At 50.6% G+C, this 23,347-nt stretch overlaps 1 protein-coding gene across 6 annotated transcripts in view; it reads right to left on the bottom strand.

Annotated features, from left to right (window-relative positions):
- Nucleotides 1-23,347, bottom strand: part of DDX3X (DEAD-box helicase 3 X-linked) — a 105,755-nt gene that overhangs the window by 12,930 nt on the left and 69,478 nt on the right. For all 6 annotated transcript variants that reach the window (XM_075335518.1, XM_075335520.1, XM_075335521.1 and 3 more), the window contains 6 exons: nucleotides 17,888-18,032; nucleotides 17,439-17,583; nucleotides 4,789-4,970; nucleotides 4,588-4,705; nucleotides 4,256-4,409; nucleotides 3,922-4,043 (listed from right to left, as the gene is read on the bottom strand). In XM_075335518.1, coding sequence (XP_075191633.1) covers nucleotides 3,922-4,043; nucleotides 4,256-4,409; nucleotides 4,588-4,705; nucleotides 4,789-4,970; nucleotides 17,439-17,583; nucleotides 17,888-18,032 — 866 coding nt within the window. The remainder of the gene's footprint in view (nucleotides 1-3,921; nucleotides 4,044-4,255; nucleotides 4,410-4,587; nucleotides 4,706-4,788; nucleotides 4,971-17,438; nucleotides 17,584-17,887; nucleotides 18,033-23,347) is intronic.

Below are 23,347 nucleotides of genomic sequence, written 5' to 3'. Positions count from 1 at the left end.
CTGAAGTCAGCGTGGCCAGAAAAATACTCAATATACGTTTGAGCTACTGAAATGGGACTTCTCCTGCTGTGAAGCTGACTCCTCCGCTGGGGGAGCTGAGGGAGAAAGATCCAACATTCCATTGATGGACGCTATAGGATCATTCCTTATGGCGTCACCATCCGGTGTATCCGGATTGAGAGCGGTGTCAGGATCAAAGTCCTGATGAGCTACGTCTGCCTCATCATACAGAGAGCCTCCTGGGACCCCCCCCCCGGAGCACCGATTTTATTCCCAATGAGGGTGGCCAGGGAGCAATGATCCAGATTGCCCATGGCCTGTCCGGACTGCAAGTCTCTATCCCATTGCAACTTCATCCCTGTCCTTGGACAGGGTTGACAGGTGGTTCCTTTGGCCACGTCTAGTAGAGACCCCGGCTGACCAAGTGCTCCAGGGGAGCATTGCACACAATGGGGTTCAGTGCCGTGGAACAGTATCACATGCAGTAAAAACAGCATCGAAAGCCTGTGTTGCTTATATGCTGCTGCCGACTAGCCATCTAGGATATAGAGCCAAGAATGGCGACCGTACAGTGCAATGTATAGCATACAAGCATAAAGTACAAATGAACACTGCAGCACATGCAATACAAGCAGCATAGAAAGCCTGTGCCTTGGCACCCCTGCTTTTCTGCTGCTGTAGACTAGCCATCTAGGGGAATATAGCCCAGAATATCGACCATACAGTGCAATGTATAGCATACAAGCATAAGTACAAATGAACACTGCAACCCCTGCAATACAAGCAGCATAGAAAAAACCTGTGCCTCAGCACCCTTGCTTTTCTGCTGCTGTAGTCTAGTCATTCTAGGCGAAAATAGCCCAGACTAGCGACCGTACAGTGCAGTGTATAGCATACAAGCATAAATACACATGAACACTTCAGTACATGCAATACAAGCAGCATAGAAAGCCTGTGCCTTAGCACCCCTGCTTTCCTGCTGCTGATGTGTCGCCATCTAAGAGGGCATATAGCCAAAAATAGCGACCTATGCAGTGTAAGCATAAAAATACAAATGGACAACTGCGGTATTTAGTGGGGGTCAGCACTTCAGGTGCCGCTTACCGCCCGCCTATAAGCGGGTGTGTGGTCGCCCTAGTCCTGTGCCTGGTTGCCCAGAGTCCGATCTCTCAGCTCGGACTGCAGGAATGGCTGCCGGCGTCCTTCTCCAGCTCGTGTGAGTAGGGGCGGGCCGTGGGCGTGCCCCCAAGTCAGAGCGGGAAACCGGCGTCCCACAGTGTCCAGTGAGAGGGCTGGAGCATGTAAATAAGGCTCCAGCCCTCGGCGCTGCTGATTGTACAGCGTCTCTCCCCTACCCTGATTGACAGGGTGGGGGCGGGAACGAAGCGGAGCTAGGCCGCAAAAGCCGGGGACTGGATTTATAAGCGCCGCCGCCGTAAAAGCGCGGTCGGCGCTAAGTCCCCGGCGCACTACAAGTCCCAGCCGCGCCGCCGCTCCCGGAGCGTCCGGCGCGGTAGTTCCCCATACATAAAGTCACTCAGCTAGGCTGCAGTGACTGTAACCCTTTACTGTCCCCGGCGCACTAGCACACCCAGCAAGTCTGGAGTGTGCTGTGCCTGTGTGTACGGGGACACAGAGTACCTGAATGGTGCAGGGCCATGTCCCTGAACGGTACCCAGCTCCGTATCCAGCAGGTTCAATGGGTCTGTGGATGGAGCCCGGCCTCAGGGCTTTGGGGCCGGTAAGATCCCACTTCCTCAGAGCCCCTCAGGGGGATGGGGAAGGAAAAACAGCATGTGGGCTCCAGCCGCCGTACCAGCAATAGGTACCTCAACCTTACAAACCACAAGCGGGGTGAGAAGGGAGCATGCTGGGGGCCCTATATGGGCCCTCTTTTCTTCCATCCGATATAGTCAGCAGCTACTGCTGACTAAACAGTGGAGCTATGCGTGGATGTCTGACCTCCTTCGCACAAAGCAGAAAACTGGTGAGCCAGTGATCCCACTGGGGGTGTATAGCCAGAAGGGGAGGGGCCTTACACTTTTTAGTGTAATGCTTTGTGTGGCCTCCGGAGGCAGTAGCTATACACCCAATCGTCAATCGTCTGGGTCTCCCAATGGAGCGCCGAAGAAAAAAAAATTTGTCTAAATCTTTGCCTTTGAAGAAGCAACATGGCAAATTATTTTGAGCGTTTTGGTAACATTGAAGTCAATGAGAATTATCAAAACGCATCCTAAAAGAAATTTCTAGCGTTTTAAATGCTTTTTTGATGCTAAACACCTGCTTTTTTTGTCAAAATCAAAGCATGCGATTTTGGCATAGTGAGGTCAAGAGGTTTCCATTTGCCCTCACATCCATTCAGACTTTAAAAAAAAAAAAAAAAAAAAAATATGAGTCAAACAATTTTACTTTATTTTGAACATAATTATTGAATCTCAATAATCATTTTCGGTAAATCATCATTATAGTGTATGATTTAAAGGTCTTTATTTTTTTTCCTACTGTTTGAATGTTCAAACTTTAGTTGTATTGAATTGTATTGAAAACACATCTGAATTTAAGCATTGAAAATGCATGTAAAACGTGGAAAAACGCTATAAAAACGCATGCGTATTTCCTGCGTTTTTGTGGTCAAAACCAAATTTGACAATGACAAATTCTGCCAGAGAATGCGTTCATTTCTGCAAGGTACTGGACACAACGTGTGCACATAGCCTAATAGTGTTCTGACGCCGTGAAATGATTATTCCTCCTGGCAGTCTCAGGCTCTCAGTCAGAGGCACGACAGACAGTTTCATTCACTGCTCTGCACATAGTGAGGCGGCTGTAACCAGACCACAGCACTGACTGACAGGCAGCTCACCATTGCATCAGTAGAGAGCCGGATGTCAGTCAGTGCGGGGGTGTGGTTACAGCTGCTCCTCACCCTTTACTAAGTGGTGACAAACCGCACCAGCAGCGCCTCTGACAAAGCCCGAGGCTGTCAGGAAGCACAATGATCTCAGTGCACTGGCCATATAGCAATACAACACTTATCCTGCAGATTAATAGCCTTTTTTACTGACAGGTTCATTTATAGTGATTAAAGCCATTCTGCTCTGAAGACTGCACCATATCTCTTCAACAATTCACCTGAAACATTGTACAAAACAGAAGCATTAAAAAGGGAAGCTCAGCCCAATTCACAGGCCGCATGCATGAGACACTGGTTGCATGATTTCAGAGATATAATATATATTATAGATAGAAATAATCAAATTGTCTCTCCAGTAAAGGAGACAAACTCTAGCACAGCGCCACCTATTGGAAGTAGCGATCCTAAAAGTCACAAGTGGATTTTTGACAATCCTTTGCAATATGACTCAGGATATATAAGCCAGATCAGAATCCCAATTTGCACATATTATAGATAGAGCACTCTGAAATGTGGTTAAAAAAAAAAAAAAAAAGTTTTTCAATAGCTGCTGTGGACAGAACAATATGGGAAACTAGTCTTGATAGGCAGGGAGAAGTTCCTAGGGACTTTTGTTTCCCTTGCGGTAATCGAGCTCTACTGACACAAGCTTGCAGGGAGAGACCTGTCACTCAAGGGTGCAGGTGAGTAGAAGCCACTCATTTGAGTGTAGTTTGTAGCTCAGGTGGGTCCATTATAGTCACTGAACTAGCATTTTCTCTGAATCGCCGCAGAATTTAGGAGTTAAACATATATGGCTGAAATAATGCAGCCAGTGTCTGATGCGTGCTGCCCGTCACTCAGGTAGCACGTATCAGCTGTCAGGTTGCCTTTATGGTTTTCATCATTGCTTGTGAGAATTAAAAGGACATAAAAAGTTTAACCTGTATAGTGTATGTTAATATACAAGTAAAGCACTGCAGATGTTGTGATTATGTACAAAAGATAACTAAACATTAACAACTCACCGCCTCCAAAACCACGGCTACCACCATGGCCACTGCTTCGACCTCCTCGACTGCTGCCAAAACCGCTGCTAGCACTGCTACTCTGCCTATAATCTCGGGCCCCAAATCCTCCACTAAATCGACTGGAAAGTAAAGAGGGAGGAAAAAACTAAATATTAGGACAATTCAGACGTCTGTGGAACTCAAGAGTCTATAGACCCAAACTTAACAGGCTCATTGGAATTTTGTGCATCATTTCATATTTCTTTTGCATTTGGGTTGGACCACATCCAGACTGTACATAGTGCGCATATCACGGACGTTTGAGCTCAGCATAACACAATACCCTTTTTACCTTTTCGACCGTCCTCTGCTACTACTCTTGTGATGCTGCTCGTAGGCCATGTTCTCCAGCCAAGAAGGTACGTCTTGTTTAGCCTCTACCAATAGGTCCAGTAAATCCTTTGTTATATTAATGTTCTTTTCATTGAAAAAGGATGTTGCAAGGCCTATTGGGGATGGGGGGAGAGAAAAAAAAAAAAAAAAAGTCAGTGAAGCAGGAGGGATTGGATTAGGGATTGGATTAGGGATTGGATTAGGGATTGGATTAGGGATTGGATTAGGGATTGGATTAGGGATTGGATTAGGGATTGGATTAGGAGATCATTGAAGAACAGTGCCACTCACCAAGATTACCCACACGTCCTGTACGGCCTATTCTATGTACATACTCCTCAATGTCACTAGGCAGGTCAAAGTTTATAACATGCTTGACATTGGAAATATCAAGACCTCTTGCTGCTACCTACAACAGACAAATGAAAAACAGTTTGTACACAAGCAGTACTAAACTGGGATAGGACATTCTACACAAATAAAAATGCTTACTGCAGTTGCTACAAGAATTGGGCTTTTTCCAGAGCGGAATTGGTGAAGAGCTTCTTCTCGATCTCTTTGAGATCTGTCACCGTGGATGCTTGTACAAGCATATCCTTCATGATAAAGGAAGTCCTCAAGGGCATCTGCACCCTTTTTAGTTTCTACAAAAACCAACGTTAATGATTCTTTGCCTGAAATACAAGGTGATGCGTCAGTGAACCAACAGAACCGGCCTGTATGACGATGTACAAGGGACTGCTGATAAGTCTTTGGCTTTGTAATTTTTTTTTTGTTTCTATGGTAACAAATGTTACATCACATGAAAGACTTGTGTCCAATATATATTTTCAAAATTGTGTTTGGTGCTTATGGCAACACTGTTCTACGCACACGGGAAAAAGAGTTTTGTTACTTACCGTAAATTATTTTTCTTATAGTTCCGTATTGGGAGACCCAGACAATGGGTGTTTAGCTTCTGCCTCCGGAGGACACACAAAGTACTACACTTAAAAGTGTAGCTCCTCCCTCTGAGCTTATACACCCCCTGGTAGCCAGTCCTAGCCAGTTTAGTGCAAAAGCTGAAAGAGAATAGCCACCCACAAGTAGAACAGAGCAAGAGCCGGAACAACCGGAGACTCTGTCCACGACAACAGCCGGTGATAACACACGGAACAAGAAAATTGCCAACAGGCAACAGGGAGGGTGCTGGGTCTCCCATGTCGGAACTATAAGAAAAAGAATTTACGGTAAGTAACAAAATTCTCTTTTTCTTTATCGTTCCTTTGGGAGACCAAGACCATGGGACGTTCCAAAGCTGTCCCTGGGTGGGAAATAAACAGAAAAACTAAGAAGTAGGCGGAGCCTAACTTCACAAGTGGGCGACAGCCGCCTGAAGGATGCGTCTGCCCAAGCTCGCATCTGCCGAAGCATGAGCATGCGCTTGGTAGTGCTTCGAAAAGGTATGCAGGCTAGTCCAAGTGGCAGCCTGACAGACTTGTTGAATCGTAGCCTGGTGCCTAAAAGCCCAAGAGGCACCGACAGCTCTGGTCGAGTGTGCTTTGATCCCCGGCGGGGGAGTCACCCGAGTACTCTGGTAGGCGTCCAAAATGGTCGATCTAATCCAACGGGCCAAGGTCGGCTTAGAAGCAGAGTGACCCTTGCGCCGCCCTGTGGTTAGCACAAAAAGAGAGGTGCACCGCCTAAGCGCAGCGGTGCGAGCCACATAAATCCGGAGAGCACGCACCAGATCTAGAGTATGCAGCGCTTTCTCAAAGCGATGAACAGGGGCCGGACAGAAGGAAGGCAAGGAAATATCCTGGTTAAGGTGGAAGGGAGAGACCACCTTAGGAAGAAAGTCCGGGGTCGGACGGAGAACTACCTTGTCTTGGTGAAAAACCAAAAACAGGTGACTCCGAGGAGAGTGCAGCCAAATCAGAGACTCTCCTGAGAGAAGTTATGGCAACTAGAAAGGCCACCTTCTGAGAAAGACGATACAAAGAAACCTCCCTAAGAGGCTCAAAGGGGGGTTTCTGCAATACCGTGAGGACCAAGTTAAGGTCCCAGGGATCCAAGGGCCGCCGATAAGGCGGAATGATGTGAGACGCACCTTGCATGAAGGTGCGGATTTGAGCCAGCCGGGCGATACGCCGCTGGAACAGCACTGATAGAGCTGAGACTTGTCCCTTGAGAGAGTTAAGGGACAGTACTAGCTGCAGACCGGACTGTAAAAAAAAAAAAAAAAAAAAAAAGACAGAAGGGTCGGCAACGAGAATGGCCAGAAGAGCGACACCAGGACAGGAAAATTTTCCAAGTCCTGTGATAGATCTTGACGGAGGAAGACTTACGGGCCAGAGTCATAGTGGAGATGACTTCAGGAGGAATACCAGAAGCCGTCAAAATCCAGGACTCAAGAGCCACGCTGTCAATTTGAGTGCCGCAGAATTCAGGCGGAAAAACGGACCTTGCGAGAGCAGGTCTGGACGGTCCGGAAGATGCCACGGCATCTCCACGTCAGTTGGAGCAGGTCCGGATACCAAGCTCGCCTGGGCCAGTCCGGTGCAATGAGGATGACTCGACGGCCCTCCATTCTGATCTTGCGCAAGACTCTGGGCAAGAGAGCTAGAGGGGGAAACACGTAGGACAGGCGAAACTGGGACCAGTCTTGAACCAGAGCGTCCGCGGCGAAGGCCTGAGGATCGTTTGAGCGAGCCACGTAAACCGGAACCTTGTTGTTGTGACGGAATGCCATTAGGTCCACGTCCAGAGTGCCCCATTTGCGGCAGATTGACTGAAACACTGCCGGGTGCAGGGACCACTCGCCACCGTCCACGGATTGACGGCGGAGATAATCTGCCTCCCAGTTTTCTACACCAGGGATATGGACTGCGGATATGGTGGACTTGGAGTCCTCCGCCCATTGAAGGATGCGTTGGACCTCCAACATTGCCAGGAGGCTGCGTGTCCCACCTTGGTGATTGATGTAGGCAACCGCTGTCGCGTTGTCTGACTGGACTCGAATGTGCCTGCCCGCCAACAGGTGGTGAAAGGCTAGGAGAGCTAGAAGCACAGCTCTGGTTTCCAGCACATTGATTGAAAGGGCTGACTCGGACGGAGTCCAAGTGCCCTGAGCTCTGTGGTGGAGATGTACCGCTCCCCAGCCGGATAGGCTGGCATCCGTGGTGAGAATCACCCAGGACGGAGCCAGGAAGGAGCGCCCTTGGGACAGGGAAAGGGGTTGAAGCCACCACTGAAGAGAGCTCCTGGTCCGTGGCGACAGAGCCACTAACCTCTGTAAGGAGGAAGGCCGCTTGTCCCAACAGCGGAGGATGTCCAGCTGCAGAGGACGCAGATGGAACTGGGCAAAGGGAACCGCCTCCATGGAAGCCACCATTTGACCCAGCACCTGCATCAGGCGCCTGAGGGAATAACGGCGGGGCCTCAGGAAAGAGCGCTAGCCTGAGAGACTGCTGTTTGATTAAGGGCAACTTCACAAGTGCCGGCAAAGTCTCGAACTGCATCCCTAGGTACGCGAGACTCTGGGTCGGAGTCAGAGTGGATTTGGGAAGATTGACAATCCACCCGAATTGGGCTAGGGTGGCGAGAGTGAGCGAAACACTCCGCTGACAGTCTGCGCTGGATGGACCCTTGAGCAGAAGGTCGTCCAGGTAAGGGAGCACTGCCAACCCCTGGAGGTGCAGGACCGCAATCACTGCCGCCATGACCTTGGTGAACACCCGAGGGGCCGTGGCTAACCCGAAGGGGAGAGCCACGAATTGGAAATGAGCCTCTCCTATCGCAAAACGTAACCAACGCTGATGTGACACTGCGATTGGCACATGTAGATAGGCATCTCTGATGTCGATGGACGCCAGGAACTCTCCTTGGGTCATAGAGGCAATGACTGATCGCAGGGACTCCATGCGAAAATGCCGCACCCGAACATGCTTGTTGAGAAGCTTGAGATCCAGGATGGGCCGGAAGGTACCGTCCTTTTTTGGAACTAGGAAGAGATTTGAGTAAAAACCTCTGAACTGTTCCTGAACGGGAACTGGGACAATCACTCAGTTTGCCTGCAAGGACGCCACGGCCTGCGAGAAGGCGGCGGCCTTTGAGCAGGGGGGAGCTGAGAGAAAAAAATCTGTTTGGAGGGCTGGAAGAGAATTCTATCCTGTAGCCGTGAGATATGATGTCTCTCACCCACTGATTGGAGACTTGCTTTAACCAAGCGTCGCCAAAGTGGGAGAGCCTGCCACCGACTAAGGACGTGGTTGGAGCAAGCTGAGAGTCATGAGGAAGCTGCCTTAGTGGCAGAACCTCCTGCGGTCTTCTGCGGACGCGCTTTTGGGCGCCAGTTGGATTTCTGATCCTTGGCTGAGTTAGCGGACCAGGCGGAAGGCTTAGAGGATGACCAGTTGGAGGAACTAAAGGAACGAAACCTCGATTTATTCCTACCCTGGGTGGGTTTCCTGGTCTTGGTTTGTGGCATGGAAGTACTCTTCCCGCCAGTAGCTTCTTTAATGATTTCATCCAGCTGTTCACCAAACAGCCGTGAACCAGCAAAAGGGAGCCCAGCAAGAAACTTCTTGAAAGCAGCATCTGCCTTCCACTCTCGAAGCCACAAAATCCTGCGGATAACAAGAGAATTAGCTGAAGCCACCGCAGTGCGGTGAGCAGCCTCTAGCATGGCAGACATGGCATAAGATGAAAAAGCTGAAGCCTGAGCAGTTAAGGTAACCATCTCAGGCATAGATTCCTTGGTGAGGGAATGCATCTCCTCTAGAGAAGCAGAGATGGCTTTGAGAGCCCACACTGCTGCAAAAGTCGGGGAAAACGCGGCCCCCACAGCTTCATACACAAATTTGGCCAGAAGGTCAATCTGACGGTCAGTGGAATCCTTAAGTGAGGTGCCGTCAGCCACCGACACAACGGTCCGGGCTGAGAGCCTAGACACCGGAGGGTCTACCTTTGGGGAGTGAGACCACTCCTTGAGCACCTCAGGTGGAAATGGAAACCGGTCATCAGAACCACGCTTTGGAAAGCGTTTGTCAGGGCAGGCCCTGGGTTTGGTCACAGCGGTCTGAAAACTGGAGTGGTTAAAGAACACACACTCTTCGGCGAGGTAAACTGATGTTTTTCTGCCAAAGAGAGTTGCTCCTCTGACACTGGCGGATTGAGATCCAGCACAGAATTAATAGAAGCAATCAAATCACTAAGGTCCGAGTCACCCTCAGAGAAATCGATGGGATACATAGCCTCCGAGCCCCCAGTGAGGGCATCCTCCTCATCTTGAGTCAGCTCTTGAGACAGAGCCGTGGGATGGGGAGGGGGAGGAAACCCTGCGCCTTCTCTTAGAAGGACGGGGTCTGGGATCAGATGATGAATCCTCCGTGCGCTCTGATGGACGGAGGTCAGAGGATAGGAGTCCTCTGTCAAGAGTATTAGAGGCACCCTGTGAGGGGGGCTGATGCATATTCATCAAAGTACTGGACAAAAGTCCCATGGACTCAGCAAATGACTGGGATATGGACCTAGAAAAGGACTTTACCCAGGCCGGAGGTTCAGTCACAGGTGCAGCAGCAGCAGCATGAGAGACCACTGGGGGTGAGACTCCAGGCTGTGGCACCGCCAAGTTAGAGCAACCATCAGTGTGGATAAATGCTCGGCTCAGGCAGCAAGCGCTTACATGCAGCATAAAGCTTTGGAGCCTTGCTCCTTGCTGCTGGAGTGGGGGCTTTGCAGAGAATGAACCCCAGGGAGAATATACAGAGGTCCACAACCGGAGAGAGTCTGTGGCTTACCAGACCGCTGAGCGCGGTGTTGTGTGCCCTCCAGATCCCGAAGCCCGGTCCCCCAGTGCGCAGCACCTCAGCAGAGATGCAGAATGCAGGATGTCCCAGAGCAGAGTGAACTCTGCCTGAGAAATGGGGCTTGCCTATAAAAGCGGGAACTGGAGGGCTATAGAGACCTGCAGGGAAGGAGGGACGCCCCAGCAGTGGGGAGTGTCCCTCCCCTGTGTAGAACGGACGCCGGGAGGAGCCGAACCTGTCCCTCTGCATGAGTGACATGCGAGGGCAGGAAAACAAAACTAGGCCTCCGGCGAAGCCGGGGCCTAAATTTAAATCGGCGAGGCCGACAAGCAGGCACCATCGGCGCGGTTCTCTGGCAAAAGCTGGAGAACCCGCCGGAAAAGTTAAAACAAATCATATACAGCATACTCTCCCCATACAATAAAGAACCGGGACCCCCAACATAAACATCTCAGGTACTTAGCTGCTGAGACGCAGGGCCATGTCCCTGGGGATGAGTGCTCCGGTCCAACAGAATCCTCAAGGGGCTGTGGATGGAGACCAGACTCCTGCCAGGCATGGAGACCGTGCTGGCTCCCACTTCAAGCCAGAGCCCAGAAGGGATGGTGAAGGAGCGCGGCATGTAAGGCTTCAGCCTTGTAAATCAACCTTAACAACACCGCCGACACAGTGGGGTGAGAAGGGACATGCCGGGAGTCCAGACATGGACCCGCTTTTCTTCAAACTCTTTCCAAAAGTCAAACAAATCAGATGAGAATGTATGTGTGGATGTATGACCTCCTGAACACAAAGCGATAAACTGGCTACCAGGGGGTGTATAAGCTCAGAGGGAGGAGCTACACTTTTAAGTGTAGTACTTTGTGTGTCCTCCGGAGGCAGAAGCTAAACACCCATGGTCTGGGTCTCCCAAAGGAACGATAAAGAAGAAGGGAATTTTGTTACTTACCGTAAATTCCTTTTCTTCTAGCTCCTATTGGGAGACCCAGACGATTGGGTGTATAGCACTGCCTCCGGAGGCCACACAAAGCATTACACTAAAAAGTGTAAGGCCCCTCCCCTTCTGGCTATACACCCCCAGTGGGATCACTGGCTCACCAGTTTTAGTGCAAAAGCAAGAAGGAGGAAAGCCAAGAACTGGTTTAAACAAATTCACTCCGAAGTAACATCGGAGAACTGAAAACCAGTCAACATGAACAACATGTGTACCCGAAAAACAACCAAAAATCCCGAAGGACAACAGGGCGGGTGCTGGGTCTCCCAATAGGAGCTAGAAGAAAAGGAATTTACAGTAAGTAACAAAATTCCCTTCTTCTTCGGCGCTCCATTGGGAGACCCAGACGATTGGGACGTCCAAAAGCTGTCCCTGGGTGGGTAAAGAAATACCTCATGTTAGAGCTGCAAAGACAGCCCTCCCCTACGGGGAGGCAACTGCCGCCTGCAGGACTCTTCTACCTAGGCTGGCGTCCGCCGAAGCATAGGCATGCACCTGATAATGTTTGGTGAAAGTGTGCAGACTCGACCAGGTAGCTGCCTGGCACACCTGTTGAGCCGTAGCCTGGTGTCGTAATGCCCAGGACGCACCCACGGCTCTGGTAGAATGGGCCTTCAGCCCTGATGGAACCGGAAGCCCAGCAGAACGGTAGGCTTCAAGAATTGGTTCTTTGATCCATCGAGCCAGGGTGGCTTTGGAAGCCTGCGACCCTTTGCGCTTACCAGCGACAAGGACAAAGAGTGCATCCGAGCGGCGCAGGGGCGCCGTGCGGGAAATGTAGATTCTGAGTGCTCTCACCAGATCCAACAAATGTAAATCCTTTTCATACCGATGAACTGCATGCAGATAAAAGGAAGGCAAGGAGATATCCTGATTAAGATGAAAAGAGGATACCACCTTAGGGAGAAACTCCTGAATGGGGCGCAGCACTACCTTGTCCTGGTGGAACACCAGGAAAGGAGCTTTGGATGACAGCGCTGCTAGTTCAGACACTCTCCGAAGAGACGTGACCGCTACCAGAAAGGCCACTTTCTGTGAGAGTCGAGAAAGTGACACATCCCTCAGAGGCTCGAAGGGCGGCTTCTGGAGAGTAACAAGGACCTTGTTTAGATCCCACGGATCTAACGGCCGCCTGTACGGAGGTACGATATGACAAACCCCCTGCAGGAACGTGCGCACCTGAGAAAGTCGTGCTAGACGCTTCTGAAAAAACACGGATAGGGCCGAGACTTGCCCTTTAAGGGAGCCGAGCGACAAGCCCTTTTCCAACCCAGATTGCAGGAAGGAAAGAAAGACAGGTAACGCGAATGGCCAGGGAGATACTCCTTGTGCAGAGCACCAGGATAAGAAAATCTTCCACGTTCTGTGGTATATCTTAGCAGAAGTGGACTTCCTAGCCTGTCTCATGGTGGCAACGACCCCTTGGGATAATCCTGAAGACGCTAGGATCCAGGACTCAATGGCCACACAGTCAGGTTCAGGGCCGCAGAATTCCGATGGAAAAACGGCCCTTGGGACAGTAAGTCTGGACGGTCTGGTAGTGCCCACGGTTGGCCGACCGTGAGATGCCACAGATCCGGGTACCACGACCTCCTCGGCCAGTCTGGGGCGACGAGTATGACGCGGCCGCAATCGGATCTGATCTTGCGTAACACTCTGGGCAAGAGTGCCAGAGGTGGAAACACATAAGGGAGCCGGAACTGCGACCAATCTTGCACTAAGGCGTCTGCCGCCAGAGCTCATTGATCGCGAGACCGCGCTATGAAGGTCGGGACCTTGTTGTTGTGCCGAGACGCCATTAGGTCGACGTCCGGCACCCCCCAGCGGCGGCAGATTTCCTGAAACACGTCCGGGTGAAGGGACCATTCCCCTGCGTCCATGCCCTGGCGACTGAGGAAGTCTGCTTCCCAGTTTTCTACGCCCGGGATGTGAACTGCTGATATGGTGGAAGCTCTTTCCTCTACCCACATGAGAATTCGCCTGACTTCCTGGAAGGCTTGCCGACTGCGTGTCCCTCCTTGGTGGTTGATGTATGCCACCGCTGTGGAGTTGTCCGACTGAATTCGGATCTGCTTTCCTTCCAGTCACTGCTGGAAGGCTAATAGGGCAAGATACACTGCCCTGATTTCCAGAACATTGATCTGAAGGGTGGACTCCTGCTGAGTCCACGTCCCTTGAGCCCTGTGGTGGAGAAAAACTGCTCCCCACCCTGACAGACTCGCGTCTGTCGTGACCACTGCCCAGGATGGGGGCAGGAATGATCTTCCCTGCGTTAATGAGGTGGGAAGGAGCCACCATAGCAGAGAATCCTTGGCCGTCTGAGAAAGGGAGACTTTCCTGTCTAGGGAAGTTGTCTTCCCGTCCCACTGGCGGAGAATGTCCCATTGAAGTGGACGCAGATGAAACTGCGCGAACGGGACTGCCTCCATTGCTGCCACCATCTTCCCTAGGAAGTGCATGAGGCGCCTTAAGGGGTGCGACTGACCCTGAAGGAGAGACTGCACCCCTGTCCGTAGAGACCGCTGCTTGTCCAGCGGAAGCTTCACTATCGCTGAGAGAGTATGAAACTCCATGCCAAGATACGTTAGTGATTGAGTCGGTGCCAGGTTTGACTTTGAAAAGTTGATGATCCACCCGAAAGTCTGGAGAGTCTCCAGCGCAACATTCAGGCTGTGTTGGCATGCCTCTTGAGAGGGTGCTTTGACAAGTAGATCGTCTAAGTAAGGGATCACCGAATGACCCTGAGAATGCAAGACTGCTACCACTGCCGCCATGACCTTGGTGAAAACCCGTGGGGCTGTCGCCAGACCAAACGGCAGAGCTACGAACTGGAGATGGTCGTCTCCTATCACGAAACGTAGGAAACGTTGGTGCTCTGTAGCAATCGGCACGTGGAGATAAGCATCTTTGATGTCTATTGATGCAAGGAAATCTCCTTGAGACATTGAGGCAATGACAGAGCGGAGGGATTCCATCCGGAACCGCCTGGCGTTCACATGCTTGTTGAGCAGCTTTAGGTCCAGAACAGGACGGAACGAGCCGTCCTTTTTTGGAACCACGAAGAGATTGGAGTAAAAACCTTGCCCTTGTTCCTGCAGAGGAACAGGGATCACCACTCCTTCTGCTTTTAGTGAGCACACCGCCTGCAGAAGGGCATCTGCTCGGTCGGGATGTGGGGAGGTTCTGAAGAACCGAGGCGGAGGACGAGAACTGAATTCTATCCTGTACCCGTGAGACAAAATGTCTGCTACCCACCGGTCTTTGACCTGTGGCAGCCAAATGTCGCAAAAGCGGGAGAGCCTGCCACCGACCGAGGATGCGGAGGGCTGAGGCCGAAAGTCATGAGGCAGCCGCCTTGGAAGCGGTTCCTCCGGTTGCTTTCTTGGGGCGTGACTGAGCCCGCCAGGAATCTGAGCTCCTTTGCTCCTTCTGAGTCCCTTTGCACGATGAGAAATGGGTCTTGCTGGAGCCTCGAAAGGACCGAAACCTCGACTGCCACTTCCTCTGTTGAGGTTTGCTTGATCTGGGCTGGGGTAAGGAGGAGTCCTTACCCTTGGATTGCTTAATGATTTCAGCCAATTGTTCACCAAACAGTCTATCTACAGATAGCGGCAAGCTGGTTAAACATTTTTTGGAAGCAGAATCCGCTTTCCATTCCTTTAACCACAAGGCTCTGCGCAAGACAACAGAGTTGGCAGACGCAATTGAGGTACGGCTTGTAGAGTCCAGGACAGCGTTGATAGCGTAAGTCGCAAACGCAGACATTTGCGAGGTTAGGGACGCTACTCGCGGCACTGCTGGACATATGATAGAGTCCACCTGTGCCAGGCCAGCTGAAATAGCTTGGAGTGCCCACACGGCCGCGAATGCTGGAGCAAACGACGCGCCAATAGCTTCATAGACAGACTTTAACCAAAAGGTCCATCTGTCTGTCATTGGCATCTTTAAGTGAAGCCCCATCTTCCACTGCAACTATGGATCTAGCTGCAAGCCTGGAGATTGGGGGATCCACCTTTGGACACTGGGTCCAGCGTTTGACCACGTCAGGGGGAAAGGGATAACGTGTATCCTTAAGACGTTTGGAGAAACGCTTATCTGGGTAGGCATGGTGTTTCTGGACTGATTCTCTGAAGTCAGCGTGGTCCAGAAAAGTACTCAGTTTAGGCTTGGGATACCTGAAATGGAACTTCTCCTGCTGTGCAGCTGCCTCCTCTGCAGAAGGGGCTGGGGGAGAAATATCCAACAGTCTATTGATGGCCGCTATAAGGTCATTTACCATGGCGTCACCAATCAGGAGTATCCAGATTGAGAGCGGTTTCAGGATTAGACTCCTGATCACCCTCCTCTGTCTCATCATGTAGAGACTCTTCTCGCTGAGACCCTGATCCGCGTGATGACGTGGGGGGGTCTCTCCCAGCGAGCACGCTTAGGCTGCCTGGGACTGTCATCTGAATCAGAGCCGTCAGGCTGAGATGCCTGGGACCCCCTTGAAGCACGGATTAACTCCAACAACGCCTGTCCCCTTCCCTGATTGACAGGGAGGGGGCGGGAACGAAGCGGAGCTAGGCCGCAAAAGCCGGGGACTAGATTTATAAGCTCCGCCGTCGTAAAAGCACGGTCGGCGCTAAGTCCCCGGCGCACTACAAGTCCCAGCCGCGCCGCCGCTCCCGGAGCGGCCGGCGCGGTAGTTCCCAACACAAAGTCACTCAGCCAAGCTGCAGTGACTCAAACCCCAGCGCGCAGCGCTACTGTCCCCGGCGCACTAGCACACCCAGCAAGTCTGGAGTGTGCGCGGCCAGTCCATAGGGGGACACAGAGTACCTGAATGTTGCAGGGCCTTGTCCCTGAACGGTACCCCGGCTCCTTATCCAGCAGGTTCAATGGGTCTGTGGACGGAGCCCGGCCTCAGGGCTTGGAGGCCGGTAAGATCCCACTTCCTCAGAGCCCCTCAGGGGGATGGGGAAGGAAAACAGCATGTGGGCTCCCGCCTCCGTACCCGCAATGGGTACCTCAACCTTACAAACCGCAAGTGGGGTGAGAAGGGAGCATGCTGGGGGCCCTAGTATGGGCCCTCTTTTCTTCCATCCGACAGTCAGCAGCTGCTGCTGACTAAACAGTGGAGCTATGCGTGGATGTCTGACCTCCTTCGCACAAAGCAGAAAACTGGTGAGCCAGTGATCCCACTGGGGGTGTATAGCCAGAAGGGGAGGGGCCTTACACTTTTTAGTGTAATGCTTTGTGTGGCCTCCGGAGGCAGTGCTATACACCCAATCGTCTGGGTCTCCCAATGGAGCGCCGAAGAAAACAATATGGTGGAGTCTAATGCAATATTCACAGCAACTGAGAGCAGACAATCCGCAAAGGATATTCATGGTGATATGTTGCAGGCATTGGGGGCTCAGTGCCCTTCATATTCAATAGTTAAGAATTGGGTTGCCAAGTTTAAAATGGTCCACTGCAGCACCAATGACGAGGAACAAGAGGAGTTGTTGTTCCGGAGATTGTTGATGCTGTGCACAACCTCATACTGGAGAATCGACAAATTTCAGCTAAAGCAATAACAGACATCATGGGGATTTCCCGTGAACGTGTTTGTGTCATTATCCATAAACATTTGGACATGATGAAGCTATCTGCAAAGTGGGTCCCCAAATGTTTGGCAACAGATCAGAGAAGCACGAGAGTGATAACGTCCCGATCCATTTGTCAGCGTTTCCGGACTGATAAGAACTTCCTAGATAGTCATTATGGATGAGACCTCACAGTGGTTCTCCCCATCCAAAGAAGTTCATGGTGCAAAAATCAACCACTAAGGTGATGATGTCTGTTTTGTGATAAGGAGGGCGTGCTGCTATTGGACTACCTTCAAAAGGGTTCCACCATCAATGCAAGGTATTACACTTAACTTTTGGACCAATTGAAGGTCAAAAGGCACGGTAAGCTGTCCAAAGGAATCTTGTTCCTGCAAGACAACGCTTCCACTCACACTGCACAAGCGCCCATGGCAAAACTGGCAGAGCTGGGCTTCCAGCTGGTTGACTAACCACCTTATTCACAGGATCTAGCTCCCTCCGACTATCAACTGTTTCCAAACCTGAAGAAACACCTCAAGGGTACAAAATTTCACACCATTTCTGATTCCATGGCTGCTGCAGATGCCTGGTTTGAGGCCCAACCGAAATCCTTTTTGCTAGACTTACAGAACTTGGAATACTGATGTAAGAAGTGGAGAGTATGTGGAATAAATGTAAAGTTTCATCATTCGCTCTCGCTTCTTTGTAGGTAAAGCCAAAGACTTATCAGCAGCCCCTTGTAGAAATTAAATAGTAGGTTTGTTTGAAATTTCAGGACTAGTAGTTTACCAGTTGCATTAAGAAGATCCAAAAGAAAGGATCGCTTATCCAGCTCCTCCACCCAGACCACTTTTTGTGTAATGTTTTCAGAAGTGGAGCCCACTCTGCCTACAGCCAGGAAAATGTATTCATCCAGAAAGTCTCTTGCAAGAATCTGGAGTGGGAAAACAAAAATATAAAAATAATTAAATTATATATATATTTAATATTTATTTATTATATATATATATATATATATATATATATATATATATATATATATATATATATATATATATATATATATATATATATATATATATATATATATATATATATATATATATATATATATATATTAAATATATATATATATATATATTAAATATATATATTAAATATATATATATATATATATATATATTAAATATATAACATACATACATAGCCATGGTATTTTGTTTTGTTTTTGTCTGTACCTGAATTTCTTTGGGGAAGGTAGCACTGAACATCATAGTCTGCCGAACGCCCTTAGGTGGCATGGTGTCTTGCTCAACAATTCGTCGAATTTGGGGCTCAAATCCCATATCAAGCATTCTATCTGCTTCATCCAACACAAGATATCTAGATTTAAAAAAAAAAAAAAACCAACAGTAACCATTAATTTTAGCATATAGTCTACTGAAAAAACAAAAATTGAGCGCGGTGAAAAATAAATTTTTCTATAAAGGGAATTTTGTTTACTTACCGTAAATTCCTTTTCTTCTAGCTCCTATTGGGAGACCCAGACAATTGGGTGTATAGCTTCTGCCTCCGGAGGCCACACAAAGTATTACACTTTAAAAAGTGTAACCCCTCCCCTCTGCCTATACACCCTCCTGTGGATCACGGGCTTCTCAGTTTTGGTGCAAAAGCAGGAAGGAGAAAACTTATAAATTGGTCTAGGGTAAATGCAATCCGAAGGATGTTCGTAGAACTGCAAACCATGAACCAAAAGAACAATTCAACATGAACATGTGTACACAAAAAAAACAACCAGCCCGAAGTGTACAGGGGCGGGTGCTGGGTCTCCCAATAGGAGCTAGAAGAAAAGGAATTTACGGTAAGTAAACAAAATTCCGTTCTTCTTTGTCGCTCCATTGGGAGACCCAGACAATTGGGCCGTCCAAGAGCAGTCCCTGGGTGGGTAAAAGAATACCTCAATAAAAAGAGCCGAAAAAAAAACGGCCCCCTCTTACAGGTGGGCAACCGCCGCCTGAAGGACTCGCCTACCTTGACTGGCGTCTGCCGAAGCATAGGTATGCACCTGATAGTGTTTCGTGAAAGTGTGCAGACTAGACCACGTAGCTGCCTGACACACCTGCTGAGCAGTCGCCCGGTGCCGCAATGCCCAGGACGCACCCACGGCTCTGGTAGAATGGGCTTTCAGCCCTGAAGGAAGCGGAAGCCCAGAAGAACGGTAGGCTTCGAGAATCGGTTCTTTGATCCAACGAGCCAAGGTTGACTTGGAAGCCTGCGAGCCCTTACGCTGGCCAGCGACAAGGACAAAGAGTGCATCTGAACGACGCAGGGGCGCCGTGCGAGACACGTAGAGCCGGAGTGCTCTCACAAGATCCAAAGAGTGCAAATCCTTTTCACACTGGTGAATTGGATTGGGGCAAAATGAAGGCAAGGAGATATCCTGATTGAGATGAAAAGGGGATACCACCTTAGGGAGAAATTCCGGGACCGGACGCAGAACCACCTTCTCCTGGTGAAACACCAGGAAGGGGGCTTTGCATGACAGCGCTGCAAGCTCAGACACTCTCCGAAGTGATGTGACTGCCACTAGGACGGCCACCTTCTGCGAAAGACGTGATAGAGAGACATCCCGCAGCGGCTCGAAAGTTGGTTTCTGAAGAGCCGTTAGCACCCTGTTAAGATCCCAGGGTTCCAGCGGACGCTTGTAAGGTGGGACTATGTGGCAAACTCCCTGCAGGAACGTGCGGACCTGCGGAAGCCTGGCTAGGCGCTTTTGAAAAAAAAACACGGAGAGCGCCGATACTTGGCCCTTGAGAGAGCCAAGTGACAAACCCTTGTCCATTCCGGATTGAAGGAATGAAAGAAAAGTGGGTAAGGCAAATGGCCATGGAGTAAAACCGTTATTAGCGCACCAGGATAGGAAGATTTGCCAGGACCTATAATAGATCTTGGCGGACGTAGGCTTCCTGGCCTGTCTCATGGTGGCAATGACATCCTGAGATAACCCTGAAGACGCTAGGAGCCAGGACTCAATGGCCACACAGTCAGGTTGAGGGCCACAGAATTCAGATGGAAAAACGGGCCTTGTGACAGCAAGTCTGGGCGGTCTGGAAGCGCCCACGGTTGACCCACCGTGAGATGCCACAGATCCGGGTACCACGACCGCCTCGGCCAATCTGGAGCGACGAGAATGGCGCGACGGCAGTCGGACCTGATCTTGCGTAACACTCTGGGCAGCATCGCCAGAGGAGGAAACCCATAAGGCAGTTGAAACTGCGACCAATCCTGAACTAACACGTCCGCCGCCAGAGCTCTGTGATCCTGAGACCGTGCCATGAATGCCGGGACTTTGTTGTTGTGCCGTGACGCCATGAGATCGACGTCGGGCATTCCCCAGCGGCGACAGATCTCTCGAAACACGTCTGGGTGCAGAGACCATTCCCCCGCGTCCATGCCCTGACGACTGAGAAAATCTGCTTCCCAGTTTTCTACGCCCGGGATGTGAACTGCGGAGATGGTGGAAGCTGTGGCATCCACCCACTGCAGAATCCGTCGGACTTCCTGGAAGGCTTGACGACTGCGAGTGCCGCCTTGGTGGTTGATGTATGCGACGGCAGTGGCGTTGTCCGACAGGATACGGATCTGCCTGCCCGCCAGCCACCGATGAAAAGCCAATAGGGCTAGATACACTGCCCTTATCTCCAGAATATTGATCTGAAGGGATGACTATCGGAGTCCAGGTTCCCTGAGCCCTGTGGTGGAGAAAAAAAAACCGCTCCCCACCCTGACAGGCTCGCGTCCGTGGTGACCACAGCCCAGGTTGGGGGTAGGAAGGATTTTCCCTGCAACAGAGTTGGGAAGGAGCCACCACTGAAGTGACGTCTTGGTTGCAAGGGAAAGAGACGTTCCTGTCGAGGGAAGCCGAACTCCTGTCCCATTTGCGGAGAATGTCCCATTGGAGTGGCCGAAAATGGAATTGCGCGAACGGGACTGCCTCTATAGCTGCCACCATCTTCCCCAGGAAGTGCATGAGGCGCCTTAAGGGGTGTGACTGACTCCGAAGAAGGGATTGCACCCCTGCCTGCAGAGAAAGCTGTTTGTCTCTCGGAAACTTGACTAACGCTTGCTGGGTATGAAACTCCATCCCAAGGTACGTCAGTGATTGGGTCGGTGTCAACTTGGATTTCGGGAAGTTGATGATCCACCCGAACCGCTGGAGAGTCGCCAGAGCGACAGATAGACTTTGTTGACACGCCACCCGAGACGGGGCCCTGACTAGGAGATCGTCCAAGTAGGGAATGAAGGGAATTTTGTTTACTTACCGTAAATTCCTTTTCTTCTAGCTCCAATTGGGAGACCCAGACAATTGGGTGTATAGCTTCTGCCTCCGGAGGCCACACAAAGTATTACACTTTAAAAAGTGTAAACCCCTCCCCTCTGCCTATACACCCCCCGTGCATCACGGGCTCCTCAGTTTTAGTGCAAAAGCAAGAAGGAGGAAAGCTAATAAATTGGTTTAAAGTAACTTCAATCCGAAGAAATTTCGGAGAACTGAAACCATTCAACATGAACAACATGTGTACACGAAAAAACAACAGCCCGAAGGGAACAGGGCGGGTGCTGGGTCTCCCAATTGGAGCTAGAAGAAAAGGAATTTACGGTAAGTAAACAAAAGAAGGGAATTTTGTTACTTACCGTAAATTCCTTTTCTTCTAGCTCTTATTGGGAGACCCAGACGATTGGGGTATAGCTACTGCCCTCTGGAGGCCACACAAAGTACTACATTAAAAGTGCAAGGCCCCTCCCCCTCTGGCTATACCCCCCCCGTGGTATCACGGGTTCTCCAGTTTTAGTGCCAAAGCAAGAAGGAGGAAGCCAATAACTGGTTTAAACAAATTAACTCCGAATAACATCGGAGAACTGAAAAACCGTTCAACATGAACAACATGTGTACCCGCAAACAACAAAAAAACATCCCGAAGGACAACAGGGCGGGTGCTGGGTCTCCCAATAAGAGCTAGAAGAAAAGGAATTTACGGTAAGTAACAAAATTCCCTTCTTCTTCAGCGCTCTATTGGGAGACCCAGACGATTGGGACGTCCAAAAGCTGTCCCTGGGTGGGTAAAGAAATACCTCATGTTAGAGCTGCAAAACAGCCCTCCCCTACGGGGGTGTCACTGCCGCCTGCAGGACTCTTCTACCTAAGCTGGCATCCGCCGAAGCATAGGTATGCACCTGATAATGCTTGGTGAAAGTGTGCAGACTGGACCAGGTAGCTGCCTGGCACACCTGTTGAGCCGAAGCCTGGTGACGTAATGCCCAGGACGCACCCACGGCTCTGGTTGAGTGGGCTTTTAGCCCTGAAGGAACCGGAAGCCCCGCAGAAGGTAGGCCTCTAGAATTGGTTCTTTGATCCATCGAGCCAGGGTGGCTTTAGAAGCCTGCAACCCCTTGCGCGGACCAGCGACAAGGACAAAAAGTGCATCGGCACGGCGCATGGGCGCCGTGCGGGAAATGTAGATTCTGAGTGCTCTCACCAGATCTAGCAAACGTAAGTCCTTTTCATACCGGTGAACCGGATGAGGACAAAACGAAGGCAAGGATATATCCTGATTAAGATGAAAAGAGGATACGACTTTAGGGAGAAACTCCGGAATAGGGCGCAGCACTACCTTGTCCTGGTGGAACACCAGGAAGGGAGCCTTGGATGACAGAGCTGCCAGCTCAGACACTCGCCGAAGCGATGTGATCGCAACAAGAAACGCCACTTTCTGTGACAGCCGAGAAAAGGAAACTTCCTTCAGAGGCTCGAAGGGCGGCTTCTGGAGAGCAACTAGTACCCTGTTCAGATCCCATGGATCTAACGGCCGCTTGTACGGGGGCACAATATGACAGACCCCCTGCAGGAACGTGCGCACCTTAGAAAGACGTGCTAGACGCTTCTGAAAAAACACGGATAGTGCCGAAACTTGCCCTTTAAGGGAGCTGAGCGACAAGCCCTTTTCTAACCCCGATTGCAGGAAGGAAAGAAACTTGGGCAATGCAAATGGCCAGGGAGACACTCCCTGAGCAGAGCACCAGGATAAGAAAATCTTCCACGTTCTGTGGTAGATCTTAGCCGAATTCGACTTTCTAGCTTGTCTCATTGTGGCAACGACTCCTTGAGATAATCCTGCAGATGCTAGGATCCAGGACTCAATGGCCACACAGTCAGGTTCAGGGCCGCAGAATTCTGATGGAAAAACGGCCCTTGGGACAGTAAGTCTGGTCGGTCTGGCAGTGACCACGGTCGACCGATCGTGAGATGCCACAGATCCGGATACCACGACCTCCTCGGCCAGTCTGGAGCGACGAGTATGATGCGGCTGCACTCGGATCTGATCTTGCGTAGCACTCTGGGCAAGAGCGCCAGAGGCGGAAACACGTATGGGAGCTGAAACTGCGACCAATCTTGAACCAAGGCGTCTGCCGCCAGAGCTCTTTGATCGCGCGACCTCGCCATGAATGCCGGGACCTTGTTGTTGTGCCGGGATGCCATTAGGTCGACGTCCGGCACTCCCCAGCGGCGACAGATTTCCTGAAACACGTCCGGGTGAAGAGACCATTCCCCTGCGTCCATGCCCTGGCGACTGAGGAAGTCTGCTTCCCAGTTTTCTACGCCTGGGATGTGAACCGCGGATATGGTGGATGCTCTGTCC

Source organism: Anomaloglossus baeobatrachus, chromosome 2, assembly GCF_048569485.1.
Source record: "Anomaloglossus baeobatrachus isolate aAnoBae1 chromosome 2, aAnoBae1.hap1, whole genome shotgun sequence".
NCBI lineage: Eukaryota > Metazoa > Chordata > Amphibia > Anura > Aromobatidae > Anomaloglossus > Anomaloglossus baeobatrachus.
Note: the sequence above shows the minus strand (reverse complement) of the source record. Positions and strands in the feature narration are given on the sequence as shown.